Source organism: Chrysemys picta, chromosome 2 (genome assembly GCF_011386835.1).
Source record: "Chrysemys picta bellii isolate R12L10 chromosome 2, ASM1138683v2, whole genome shotgun sequence".
Classification (NCBI taxonomy): domain Eukaryota; kingdom Metazoa; phylum Chordata; order Testudines; family Emydidae; genus Chrysemys; species Chrysemys picta.
The window spans coordinates 253800569-253814924 of NC_088792.1; the positions used below are offsets into that span (position 1 = coordinate 253800569).

At 48.0% G+C, this 14356-nt stretch overlaps 1 protein-coding gene across 6 annotated transcripts in view; it reads left to right on the top strand.

Annotated features, from left to right (window-relative positions):
* Positions 1 to 14356, top strand: part of GRHL2 (grainyhead like transcription factor 2) — a 122937-nt gene that overhangs the window by 81513 nt on the left and 27068 nt on the right. For 5 of the 6 annotated variants that reach the window (XM_024109428.3, XM_024109430.3, XM_065585968.1 and 2 more), the window contains 2 exons: positions 13100 to 13187; positions 13275 to 13414. In XM_024109428.3, coding sequence (XP_023965196.1) covers positions 13100 to 13187; positions 13275 to 13414 — 228 coding nt within the window. The remainder of the gene's footprint in view (positions 1 to 13099; positions 13188 to 13274; positions 13415 to 14356) is intronic. The other variant, XM_065585967.1, reaches the window with a different exon arrangement.

The following is a 14356-nucleotide window of genomic DNA, read 5'->3' on the forward strand; positions in this document are numbered from 1 at the left end:
CACAAAGGAAGAAGGAGAGCCGGACATGAGCTGATCAGAACAGCAAAATAGACCAAGATCCTGGAAAGGAAGAAAAGGAAATTTCTTTGTGCCTTTTGTTGTTCCTTTCCACAATTAAAAAAAATTACCATGAAAACCGTTTTTAAAAAGATAAACACACAGCCCCTGATGTATTTGCAAAACAATCATTGCAGCATCTGGGGAGCAGATAGACAGAAAATGAAAGTGACTAGAAAGTGATTGGGTTATTTTCATTGTCCAATTAGGGGAAATTGCGAAGTGAAATCCTCCTTCCAGCATAAACCGTGAGACGCAAATACACGTTAATCATCTATGGCAGTGGTGGGCATCCTGCGGCCCACGGCGCATGCAGCCCATCAGGGTAGTCCAATGGTGGGCCGCGAAACTGTGTTTACATTGATCGTCCACAGGCACAGCCGCCCACAGCTCCCAGTGGCCACGGTTCGCCATTCCCGGCCAATGGGAGCTGCGGGAAGCAGCGGGGGCCGTAGGGACGTGCTGGCCACCACTTCCCGCAGGTCTCATTGGCTGGAAATGGTGAACTGCAGCCACTGGGAGCTGCGGGCGGCCATGCTTGTAGACGGTCAATGTAAACACTGTCTCACAGCCCGCCAGCGGATTACCCTGATGAACCGCGTGCGGCCCGCAGGCCGCAGGTTGCCCACTACTGATCTACAGTGTTGTTTGCAAAATAGGGGAGAAAACATTTTAAAATGCTTTGTTTTTTACCTGCCAGTATTGTAAATAGCTGCCGGTGGTTACCATGCCTCTTCAGAGCCCAGAGAAGTCTGATATATTAACTAAGCGTATGTCTACACTACAGCCACTACAACAGCACAGCTGTGGCACTGCAGTTTTGCCGCTGTAGTGTGAACACTTCCTACATCGACAGAAGGGTTTTTTCCATTGATGTAGGTAATTCATCTCTCTGAGAGGCTATAGCTAGATCAACAGAAGGAGTCTTCTGTCAACCTAGCTGCATCTACACCGGAGGTTAGGTCGACCAAATAATGGTCATAGGGGGTGAAATTTTTCACAGCCCTGAGTGATGTAGCTAGCTAGGCTGACCTAAGTTTTTAGGTGTAGACCAGGCTTTAGTCAAATCACAGATAAATGTGACTAATTTTGAAGGCAAACTTCTAATTGAACAAATACACTATAACTGAAACTCAGTATCAAAGTACTATAAGAAGAATCCTCAAAGAAATAAAATAATATCCAAGAGTACATTTTATGTACAGCAATATTATTTACCAAGTATTGCATTTCTTTTGCATATAAATTATGTAGGACCTGATCTAGCTTGTGCTTTACTTGAAGCATAACAGTAAAATAGTAAACATGGCAAAGACGTAACTGGTGATCCCTACATATTCTCCAATGCTCTGTCCCTGGTGTTGTCCACCAATGACAATCCAAGCAACCTTTATGGAGTTCATTTTCCTACATGTTAATCCTGCTACCCTTAATGCTCCTTTACCGTATGCAGAATATTCATGCCTTCTTATCATAAAATTATGTAATTTTTATGCCTTAATAAAATTACATAGGTTGTCAGGGAAACTTGCCACCAAGTCTATTTATATTCATGAATTGCAATGTGCTTTTACCACACAGAATGATAGAATTAGGGCTCCAGAAAGGTTTGATTCTTTATGTTACAGTTCTGTTAAAATAGTTGAAGAAGCATTTGACTCAGGACATTTTGTTCACAGTACAATACTATGTTTTCCATAGGCATCAACTCTGTGGGTGCTCTGGGGCTGGAGCACCCACAGAAAAAAATAGTGGGTGCTCAGCATCCACCAACTACCTGCCGATCAGCTGTTTAGTGGGCCCTGCCGATCAGTTCCTCCTCCTCCCCCTAGCACCTCCCACCCACCACCAATCAGCTGTTCAGAAGGGGCAGGAAGAGGCAGAGAAAGGGCAGGGTACGCTTGGGGAAGGAGCAGAGCAGGGTGGGAAGAGGCAGAGTGAGGGTGGGGCTGTGGGGGAAGGGGTGGAGTGGGGGCAGGGCCTTGGGGTGGAGCGGGGATGGAGTACCCCTGGGGAAAGCTGAAAGTCGATGCCTGTGATGTTTTCTTCCAAAGTCAAGAGGCCTGACACCATATTCCTTACATTGATTGCTGTTCCTATTCTTCCCCCTGCTCTCTACTTTGACACCAGTGCTATGGGTGGAAATGGATTTCCTTTGTACATTATTACAGTACATCAACCTTCAATCCTAAATAGAGGAAATTTTGTTTCTGTGGGCTTGATCCTGTCAGGCACTGGGCATTCTGACCCTGGTCCAGCAAAGCACATTGTGGTGATAACTGTGACCATGCAGGCAGGGATAGCTCAGTAGTTTGAGTGTTGGCCTGCTAACCCTAGGGTTGTGGGTTCAATCCTTGAGGGGGCCATTTAGGGAACTGGGGTAAAAATCTGTCTGGGGATTGGCCCTGCTTTGAGCAGGGAGTTGGACTAGATGACCTCCTGAGGTCCCATCCAATCCTCATATTCTATGGGAGTATTGCCCAGCAGGTTACAATTTTAAGTACTTTGCTGGATCGGGGCCAGAGTGCTCAGTACCTTGCAGGATAGAACCTTTTATGAATTTCAGATTTTGGGGGGCAGACATACATTTCAGATAATCTGAATTTCACATATTGGGATTTGCCAGTATTATTAATAACTAGGTCCATTTTGTTCAATTTCATGGTCAGAGGATTTTAAAAATCATAAATTTCATGATTTCAGCTATTTAAATCTGAAATTTCATAGTGTTGTAATTGTAGGGGTCTTGACCCAAAAAGGAGTTTTGGGGGGAGAGAGGGGTTGCAAGGTTTTAGGGGGCATTGCAGTACTGCTACCCTTACTTCTGCGCTGCTGCTGGCGGCAGTGCTGCCTTCAGAGCTAGGCAGCTGGAGAACAGCAGCTGCTGGCCAGGAGCCCAGCTCTGAAGGCAGAGTCGCCGTCAGCAGCAGCGCAGAAGTAAGGATGGCATGGTATGGTATTGACACCCTTACTTCTGCGCTGCTACTGGTGGGATGCTTCCTTCAGAGCTGGGCACTCGGCAAACAGCTGCTGCTCTCCGGCTGCCCAGCTCTGGATGCAGTACAGAAGTAAGGGTGGCAATACCGCAACCCCCTAAAATAGGGTTACCATATTTCAGCAAGCAAAAAAGAGGACGGGAGGAGCCCCGCCCCAGCCCCTCCCACTTCCCGCCCCCCCAGAACCCCCAACCCTCCCCCCGTTCCTTGTCCCCTGACTGCCCCCTCCTGGGACCCCTGCCCCTAACTGCCCCCCAGGACTCCACTCCCTATCTAAGCCTCCCTGCCTCTTGTCCCCTGACTGCCCCAACCCTTATCCACCCCCCCCACCCCCAGACAGACCCCTGGGACTCCCACGCCCCATCCAACCACTCTCCACCCCCTGACAGCCCTCCCAAGAACTCCCAACCCATCTAAACCCCTCTGCTCCCTGTCCCCTGACTGCTCCGATCCCTCTCCGCACTCCTGCCTCCTGACAGCCCCCCCCAGAACTCCCAACCCATCTAAACCCCTCTGCTCCCTGTCCCCTGACTGCTCCAATCCCTCTCCGCACTCCTGCCCCCTGACAGCCCCCCCCAGAACTCGCAACCCATCTAAACCCCTCTGCTCCCCGTCCCCTGACTGCTCCGATCCCTCTCCGCACTCCTGCCCCCTGACAGCCCCCCCCAGAACTCCCAACCCATCTAAACCCCTCTGCTCCCTGTCCCCTGACTGCTCCGATCCCTCTCCCCACTCCTGCCCCCTGACAGCTCCCCCCCCGAACTCCCAGCCCCCCACCCCCCCGCTCCTTGTCCCCTGACTGCCCCCTCCTGGGACCCCTGCTCCTAACTGCCCTCCAGAACCCCACCCCCTACCTAAGACTCCCTGTTCCTTGTCCCCTAACTGCCCCCTCCTAAGACCCCCCCAACTGCCCCCCAGGACCCTACCCCCTACCTGTACCCTGACTGCCCAAAACTTTCTCCACTCCCCCCAAAAAGCCCCCCCCGTTTCTTGACTGCCCCCTCCAGAACCTTCCTGCCCCCTGGCCCCCTTACCCTGCTGCTCAGAACAGGGTGTTGGGCTCTGTGCGAGCCGAGCCGGACACGTGACTGCGCTCCCCAGCACAACAAAACCCGGTCCCTGGCCCTGCACAGTGCTGCCGGACCGGGCTGCAGGGGAGAGCTGCCGGCTCAGAATGCAGGGCGGATCTGGCTCCTCTACAGCTGCTCCGGAATCCAGCCCGGGACTTTCCTGCAGCCCTCCCAGCTGCTCGCTCTGCTCTGCCGGGGGAGGGGGGAAATCCCGGACATTGTGAGTGCTTTACAAATTCCCCCCGGACGCTATTTTTAGCACAAAAAGGAGGACATGTCCGGGTAAATCCGGACGAATGGTAACCCTACCTAAAATAACCTTGTGATCCCCCTGCAACTCCCTTTTGGGTCAGGGCCTCCAATTTGAGAAACGCTGGTCTCCCACATGAAATCTGTATAGTATAGGGTAAAAGCACACAAAAGACCAGATTTCATGGCAGGAGACCAGATTTCACAGTCCATGACACGTTTTTCAGGCCGCAAATTTGGTAGGGCGCTATTAATAAATAACAGAAGAAGTAATGAGCATGTTGCTGCCCTATAAAACTATGGCACTATGCTTGTCTGGGTGAATCCATTCAGAGAAAAAGGCCAACAGCATTAATATTACTAAGAAATAAAGGTCTATAAGCCAAAAGCTCCGAAGTCACAGATGGATCCTGACTTCCCCCAAATGGAGTTTTGGAACAGACGTTATGCTTCAGGACCAAAGAAGGGAGAGAGCATGGTGGAAATAATCCAGCCTGTGTTGTTGCCTTTTGGAATTATAACAGTTCATCCAGCTAGCAGTAGAGGGAGAAAATATGTCTAGTAAGGGATGCACATTCATTTATTTGATTTGTCTGGTTTTTAGCCCAGCATTTCTGTGCTGAGGACTGTTTCCACTACAGGAAGCTCTGGTTTATCAAATATCAATATTAGAAGATTCAGCCACAGAAGTCCACCATCAGGAACCGTATGCTCTGCTAAAACTCCAGCCTGGCTCATTGTCTCAGCATCTAAAGCAGGGGTCGGCAACCTACGGCACACGTGCCAAACATGGCACGCGAGCCAATTTTGAGAGGCACGCAGCTCCCTGACGCGGTCCCGGCCCCCAGCCCCACTCAGCCCCCCCGCCCACTGCTCTCCCCTGCGGGGGCAGGAGGCAGAAGCTTGGCCTCAGGCCCTATTCAGCCCGCTGCCGGCTTAGCTGAACAGAACCCCAGGCTGGCAGCGAGCTGAGCAGGCTGGTGGCGTAAGATCAGCATTTTAATTTAATTTTAAATGAAGCTTCTTAAACATTTTGAAAGCCTTGTTTACTTTACATACAATAGTTTAGTTATATAATATAGACTTATAGAAAGAGACCTTCTAAAAACGTTAAAATGTATTACCGGCACGCGAAAACTTAAATTAGCGTGAATAAATGAAGACTCGGCACACCACTTCTGAAAGGTTGCCTACTCCTAATCTAAAGCAAAGACAAGCAGAACAGATCTGATTCACCACTGCTTTGCACTCTGTCTCATCAATGCCACTTCTGCTAAATGAGTGCAGAATGCTAATAAATCAGAATAGTAGTTAGTTTTTACATTCATTTTGCATGCATGTAAGTGACAATGCAAGGTGCAAAGCAATTGAGAATTGTACCCAATGATGTGCTGTTAAATAGCTGGTTCATTTCAGTGGTAGGCAAAGTTACTCTTGTTGGCTCAATCCTGCAAGGTGCTAAGTTCCTAGGCCCTATCCAATGCTCACTGAAGTCAATAGGAATCTTTCAATTTCTTTCTGTGAGTGTTGGCTCAAACCTTACTGCAAAGTACTGAGTGCCCTAAACTTCTAATGAAGTCAATGTATTTGTAAAGCACATTTGGTGCCATGTAGCTGAATGGCACCAAATCAATGCAAGCTATACAGAAGAGATGCCTGTTCTGAAACTGTCTCTGTCCTTGAAAGTTTGGATGTCTTATCTTGACACCACTAACATTTGGCTTAAAGGCAAAGTCTTCCCAGGCTCAGACCTTTCAGAAAATATTAAAGGAAAGCACTAAAATGAATGTTGCTCGTAGTGTGAGAAATATCAATCAGGATAATGGAGGGAAAAGCACCTCTAACTTTTAAAAATAATTGGCTTCAAATTTGGCAAGTGGACAAAGCATATTGAGAAAATGTTTTCATGCTGAATTAAAAGAGATAGTGTTGTGTTTTAGCCTGTTGATGTTGTCAGTGCAGAATTTGAAAGTGCACGGCCAGATTCCAATGAAATCAATGGAGTTACTCTGGATTTATATCTGTTCAGAATCTGCTGTGCCGTTTTCAGTTGGATTGTAATGTTACAGTGGAACTGAGCTATACAACTGTTTTAGCCCCCTACTTTATGTCTGGAACATTTTCCCATCTTCGTTATACCATTTGTCCATTCAGTAATAGTAGTGGTGGAACTGTGAAGAAGGAGCCACTTGAGAGCCAGTGAGCACTCTATGGCTCCTCCATAGGTCTTCCACTTGCAGTGAGTGTGGAGAGAAGATCTATTTTAATAGTCAACTGAGTGGAAAACATAGGGGCCATTTTGAATCTATATAGGCGAATTGCTGTGTTCTCTGCTACCACTCATTTTCAGTGTGCTTATATGGCCAATTTTTACAGGAAAGTGCTGCTGTTAAAGAAAGCAGATCAACAGACAGACATGATAAGAGCTATGTAGCTTTTCAGCAGCAATATGGAGACTGTATTTCAGTCATTAATGCACCAGTTGTACTTTTGCAACTTTGTGCTGTTAATGACAGCATAAAAAGTGGTTGTAATATTGAATCAATTACCTTCCACAGCAATTCTCCTCTGCTCTAAGGGTATGTCTACACTACGGGATTAATCCAAATTTATAGAATTCGAATTTTGGAAACAGATTGTATAAAGTCGAATGTATACGGCCACACTAAGCACATTAATTCGGTGGTGTGCATTCATGTACCGGGGCTAGCGTCGATTTCTGGAGCATTGCACTGTGGGTAGCTATCCCATAGCTATCCCATAGTTCCCGCAGTCTCCCCCGCCCATTGGAATTCTGGGTTGAGATCCCAATGCCTGATGGGGCCAAAAACATTGTCGCGGGTGGTTCTGGGTATATCCTCCCCCCTCTCCAGGGAAGCAACGGCAGACAACCGTTTCGCGCCTTTTTCCTGGGTGAACAGTGCAGATGCCATACCACAGCAAGCACGGAGCCCGCTCAGCTCAAGACAGCAGTCATGAACATTGTAAACACCTCGCGCGTTATCGTGCAGTTTATGCTGAACCAGAACTTGCAAAACCAGGCGGCGAGGAGTAGGCTACGGCAGCGCGGCGGCGAGAGTGATGAGGATATGGACATGGAATTCTATCAAACCGCGGGACCCGGTGCTTTGGAGATCATGCTGTTAATGGGGCAGGTTATAGCCATGGAACGCCGATTCTGGGCCCGGGAAACAAGCACAGACTCGTGGGACTGCATAGTGTTGCAGGTGTGGGACAATTCCCAGTGGCTGCGAAACTTTCGCATGCGTAAGGGCACTTTCATGAAACTTTGTGACTTGCTTTCCCCTGCCCTGAAGCACCAGAATACCAAGATGAGAGCAGCCCTCACAGTTGAGAAGCGAGTGGCGATAGCCCTGTGGAAGCTTGCAACGCCAGACAGCTACCGGTCAGTCGGGAATCAATTTGGCGTGGGCAAATCTACTGTGGGGGCTGCTGTGATGCAAGTAGCCAAAGCAATCACTGAGCTGCTGCTACGAAAGGTAGTGACTCTGGGAAATGTGCAGGTCATAGTGGATGGCTTTGCTGCAATGGGATTCCCTAACTGTGGTGGGGCGATAGATGGAACCCATATACCTATCTTGGCACCGGAGCACCAGGGTACCCAGTACATAAACCGCAAGGGGTACTTTCAATGGTGCTGCAAGCACTTGTGGATCACAAGGGACGTTTCACCAACATCAACATGGGCTGGCTGGGAAGGGTTCATGACACTCGCGTTTTCAGGAACACTACTCTGTTTAAACGGCTGCAGCAAGGGACTTACTTCCTGGACCAGAAAATAACCGTTGGGGATGTTGAAATGCCTATAGTTATCCTTGGGGACCCAGCCTACCCCTTAATGCCACGGCTCATGAAGCCATACACAGGCAGCCTTGACAGGAGTCAGGAGCTGTTCAACTACAGGCTGAGCAAGTGCGGAATGGTGGTAGAATGTGCATTTGGCCATTTAAAAGGTCGCTGGCTATCGTTACTGACTCACTCAGACCTCAACCAAACCAATATCCCCATTGTTATTTCTGCTTGCTGTGTGCTCCACAATCTCTGTGAAAGTAAGGGGGATACCTTTATGGCGGGGTGGGAGGCTGAGGCAAATCACCTGGCTGCTGATTACGCGCAGCCAGACACCAGGGCGATTAGAAGAGCACACCAGGAAGCGCTGTGCATCAGAGAAGCTTTGAAAACCAGTTTCATGACTGGCCAGGCTACAGTGTGAAATTTCTGTTTGTTTCTCCTTAATGAAAACCTGCCCCCTTTATTGATTCATTCTCTGTAAGGAACCCACCCTCCCCCTTCCCCCAACTTGCTTTCAAAGGAAATAAAGTCACTATCATTTAAAAATCATGTATTTTTTATTAATTGATTATAAACATAGGGAGAGAACCAACAAGGTAATCTGGGTGAGGTTTGGGAGGAGGATAGGAGGGAAGTAAAAGGCCACTGAAAAAATTCAATATAATGACAGCCTTTTGGTTGGGCTGTCCACTGGGGTGGAGAGGGAGGGTGCATGGAGCCTCCCTCCTCCCCCGCGTTCTTACACGTCTGGGTGAGGAGGATATGGAACATGGTGAGGGGGGAGGGAGGTAATACAGCGGCTGCAGCGGCAGTCTGTTATCCTGCTGCTGTTCCTGAAGCTCCACCTGATGCTGGAGCATGTCTGTTTGATCAGGCAGCAGCCCCAGCATTGCAGCCTGCCACCTCTCATCTCGAGCGTCCCTCATGACCTCATGTTCACTGGCATCTTTCCTAAATTTAGATACCGTGTCCTTCCACTCATTCAAATGAGCTCTTTCATTGCGGGTGCATTCCATTATTTCCGTGAACATCTCGTCTCACGTCCTCTTTCTCCGTCGCCTTATCTGAGATAGCCTTCGGGACGGAGGAGGGAGGCTTGAAAAATTTGCAGCCGCTGGAGGGAGGGTTGAAAAAAAGGAGAGAAGTTTTTAAAATGATACATTTTACAGAACAATGCTTATACTCTTTCATGGTGAACAACACTATTCACATTACATAGCACATGTGATTTCAGTACAAGGTCACATTTTCCATCTTAATATTGAGTGCCTGTGGCTTTGGTGTTAGAGATCACAGGCGCAGGTCAGGGCAACAGAATTCAGCTTGCATGCGGCCATGGTAAGCCATTGTCTTTCGGCTTCTGCGCCCTCCTTTCCCACATACCAAGCAAAGCCCGTTGACTGCTGCGGTTTTCCTGTTAACCTTCAGCAGCAGAAAACAAATTAACCCGCCCCCCCCCCCCCCCTCCAATTCTCTGGGATGATCGCTTTATCCCTCCCCCCACCGCATGGCTGGTATCAGGGAAGATCCCTGCAGAAACCAAACTAACCCCCCGCCCCCTGCCATGAATTATCTGGGATGATCGCTGTACCCCTCCCCCCACCGTGTGGCTGGTAACAGGGAAGATCCCTGCTAGCCAAACGCGAAAAGCTCAGGGCCAATTCCCCCCCCCCCCCCCCCCCGCTCTTGGCTAACTGCAGGGAAGGATTTCTTTTCAGCCACAGGCAAACAGCCCAGTAGGAACGGCCACCTCTGTCCCCTTAATTAAATTCCCGTATTTCAACCAGGTTACCATGAGCGATATCACTCTCCTGAGGATTACACAGCGAGATAAGGATGTTGCTTGAATGCCAGCAAACACTGGGACCATACGCTGCCAGGCTTTGTCATGCAATGATACCAGATTACTTGCTGCAAGCATGGCGTGGTCAAGTGTCCTACCATGGAGGACGGAATAAGGCTGCACTGCCCAGAAACCTTGGGGCAAGGCTTTTGGAGTACCTCCAGGAGAGCTTCATGGAGATGTCCCTGGAGGATTTCCGCTCCATCCCCAGACACGTTAACAGACTTTTCCAGTAGCTGTACTGGCCGCAAATGCATCCCAAGTCGTCAGGGCAAAGTAATCATTAAAAAACACTTGCTTTTAAAACAAGTTTTATATTTTAAAAGGTAAATTCACCTGAGGTCCCTTCCACGGGGTCATGGTCTTGGATAGTGGCTTGGGAGGGTTGGGAGGGTACTTCAGTCAGGCTGAGAAAAAGATCCTGACTGTTGGGGAGAATGGAGTGCTGGGTGCTCTCCACAAGCTCGTCGTCCTCCTCCTCCTCCTCCTCTTCCCCATCCACAGAATCCTCAGGTGTAGCTGATGAGATTATCCCCGCCTCGGAATCCACGGTCAGAGGTGGGATAGTGGCGGCGGCCCCCCCAGAACTGCATGCAGCTCGGCGTAGAAGCGGCATGTCCGCGGCTCTGACCCGGAGCGACCGTTTGCCTCCTTTGTTTTTTGATAGGCTTGTCTGAGCTCCTTGACTTTCACGCGGCACTGATCTGAGTCCCTATTGTGGCCTCTCTCCATCATGCCCTTGGAGATTTTTTCAAAAGTTTTGGCATTTCATCTTTTCGAACAAAGTTCTGCTAGCACTTAATCCTCTCCCCATATAGCGATCAGATCCAGTACCTCCCGTACGATCCATGCTGGTGCTCTTTTTCGATTATCGGCCTGCATGGTTACCTGTGCTGATGAGCTGAGCTATCTGTGGTCACCTGTGCTCTCCACGCTGGGCAAACAGGAAATGAAATTCAAATGTTCGCGGGGCTTTTCCTGCCTACCTAGCCAGTGCATCCGAGTTCAGCTCCCGGAGGCCAATACCATCGAATTGCGGCCACACTAACCCTAATTCGAAATGACAATATCGATTTTGGCGTTACTCTGCTCGTCGGGGTGGAGTACAGAAATCGATTTTAAGAGCCCTTTATTTCGAAATAAATGGCTTCATTGTGTCCAAGTCAAGAGGAGGTTGATGTCAATTGGAGCCGGATCAGGACTTAAATCTGGGTCAGAGGTTCCATGATAAAGGTTAATTTTTAGGGATAATAACTTCATTTTTTTTTCTCCAAATGAACATTTTCCATTTTCACTCTCTGGGTTGGCTCTTGGTCCCATTGCAGTCATCAGAAGTGCCATTCATGGATCATGTCCAGGGTTCCAAGAAGGTTAATGGCATATTGGGCTGCATTAGTAGGAGCATTGCCAGCAGATGGAGGGAAGTGATTATTCCCCTCTATTCTGCACTGGTGCAGCCACATCTGGAGTATTGCGTCCAGTATTGGGCCCCCCTGCTACAAATTGGACAAATTGGAAAGAGTCCAGCGGAGGGTAACGAAAATGATTAGGGGGCTGGGGCACATGGCTTACGAGGAGAGGCAGAGGGAACTGGGCTTATTTAGTCTGCAGAAGAGAAAAGTGAGGGGGGATTTGATAGCAGCCTTCAATTACCTGAAGGAGGTTCCAAAGAGGATGGAGCTCGGCTGTTCTCACTGATGGCAGATGACAGAACAAGAAGCAAGGGTTTCAAGTTGCAGTGGGGAATGTCTTGGCTGGATATAAGGAAACACTATTTCACTAGGAGGGTGGTGAAGCACTGGAATGGGATACCTAGGGAGATGGTGGAATCTCCATCCTTAGAGGTTTTTAAGGCCCAGTTTGACAAAGCCCTGACTTGGATGATTTAGTTGGGGTTGGTCCTGCTTTGAGCAGGGGGTTGGACTAGATGACATCCTGAGGTCTCTTCCAACTCTAATCTTCTATGATTCTCTGATTCTCAGCCTCCAGAATCGTTTCATTCTCTCTTACTTTCTTTTGTACCTTGATTCATTTAGTTCTGAATAAGTACATGTGAATTTTACTGGCTCCAAGTGAACATCTCCCACTTTGCTTAAAATAAAAAAGAGGAACTTCTATTTTTAAGGTGAAAAAACTGGGATATTTCATATTGAATGATGACTGTCTTGGGGCATATGGATTTTTATTTTGCTTAACAATATGTCTGTACTTCTATTTATACAATACATTTGAATAGGTTCAAAGGAGGTTTTGCTGCTTGTTATGTCAATAACAAGGCTTATTTTATAAACTTCTTAGGAATGTATTTACATAACAGCCCAGTGACTACAAAGGAGCTGTTAGGGCCTATTAGGTCAACACTATGCATCTTCAAAGTCTGTATGTACTTCTCCATGTCTTTAAATGTCTATAAATATCTGTTTACATGCTTGAAGGCTGTGGCCTGTACACTCTTATGGAGCTACATTAGCTTTCCCACCATTGCTAATAATAATAGTACCTAACTCTTATATAGCGCTTTTCATCAGTACTTCTCAACAGGGCTGCCCAGGCGGGGACGGGGGGACGGGGGGGGGGGGGGGGGGGGGGGGGGGGCAAGTGGGGCAATTTGCCCCAGGCCCTGGGCCCCACAGTGTCCCCCATGAGAATATAGTATTCTATAGTATTGCAACATTTTTTTTATGGAAGGGGCCCCCAAAATTGCTTTGCCCCAGGCCCCTTGAATCCTCTGGGCAGCCCTGCTTCTCAAAGCGCTTTACAAAGCTAGCACCTGTATAGAGCTGCTGTGCTAATGCAAACCCTAGGAGATCCTAAGGGAAAGCTCAGTGTAGACAGTCCTGCAGTGTTCTCACTTTAGTGCATAATGGAATGAAGCATCTAGGCACTGTGACATGATTCAGAGTTGGCCATTGTATTGAGTTTTCACTTGCCTTGGTTTATTTCACATTAACTTGATTCTCTCTCTCTGTTTAAGCATTTCTAATGCACCCATGACTGTGGTGTCTAGGCATCACATGTAGTAGTTTTATTAGCTGATCCCTGTAGGGTAATATCTGTATTTTTGGTCTCAGGGAGCAGAAAGGAAAATCCGTGATGAAGAGAGGAAGCAGAACAGGAAGAAAGGGAAAGGCCAAGCATCACAAGCCTCATGCAATAACTGTGAGTAAGAAAGGCCAGTCCAGATTGCTCTAAGTCATGCTTATTATGCCTTCTATCATCATAACACTGCTTTGTGATCCTTATTAGCAGGTGAAGGGAAATTGTCTGCTCTCCCTCTGCAAAAAAAGAGTGACATCACCTACTTCAAAACAATGACTGACCTGGATTCTCAACCAGTTCTCTTCATACCAGATATTCACTTTGGAAACCTACAAAGGACTGGACAGGTAGGAATCAACAATGAGAAGCACAGGTGTCTGATAGTATCAGAAGGGTAGCCGTGTTAGTCTGAATCTGTAAAAAGCAACAGAGGGTCCTGTGGCACCTTTGAGACTAACAGAAGTACTGGGAGCATAAGCTTTCGTGGGTCAGAACCTCACTTCTTCAGATGCAAGGTGTCTGATAGTTATCCAGCTACCTATGCTGTAAGACATACTTCATAGACTCAAAGCAGGGGTTTGGTGACAGGATTTTTTGGTTTTGTTTTTATTTTAATTTAATGTTGCTCTTGAGTAGCCCTGTGGTACAGGAAGACCTCAGAAGAGAGGGGAAACATTGTTCATAGTTCTACAGGGGAAGGAAGGAGTTAATTTAATATTTCTAGATTTTTTAAGGTAACTATGAAGGGAACAAATAGGAGCTTCAGAATAGGAAGTTGGCATGTGACTGAGAGAAACAATTGTTTCTTGTCTGTGCTGATTGACTTTAGAGACACTAGGCAGGTGAGGTAATATCTTTTATTGGACCAACTTCTTCTGGTGAAAGAGACAAGCTTTTGAGCTTACACAGAGCTCTTCTTCAGGTCTAGGAAAGGTACTCAAGTGTCCCAGCTAAATCCAAGGTGGAACAGATTGTTTAGCATAAGTAGTTAACACATGTTGTGAGCAGGGTCGACAGGGGGGCGGGGGGAAAAGCTGGTACAAATTACCGGGGCCCGGCTTCCCCGGCCTCTCCCCCTCTCGTCGGCCCTGTTTAGCCAGTCCGCCCTTGCTGGGGGGCCCGAAAATTTTTTTTCACCAGGGCCCGAACCTGCTCTCGGCGGCCCTGATTGTGAGAGACTTTAAGAGATAATGTGCCCCCTTGTGGTAGAAGAGACACCCATTCCCAGGATGATTTAAAACAATGACCAGTATGATCAAATGTTAACTCCATGTCGGCCTGTCAGGTTT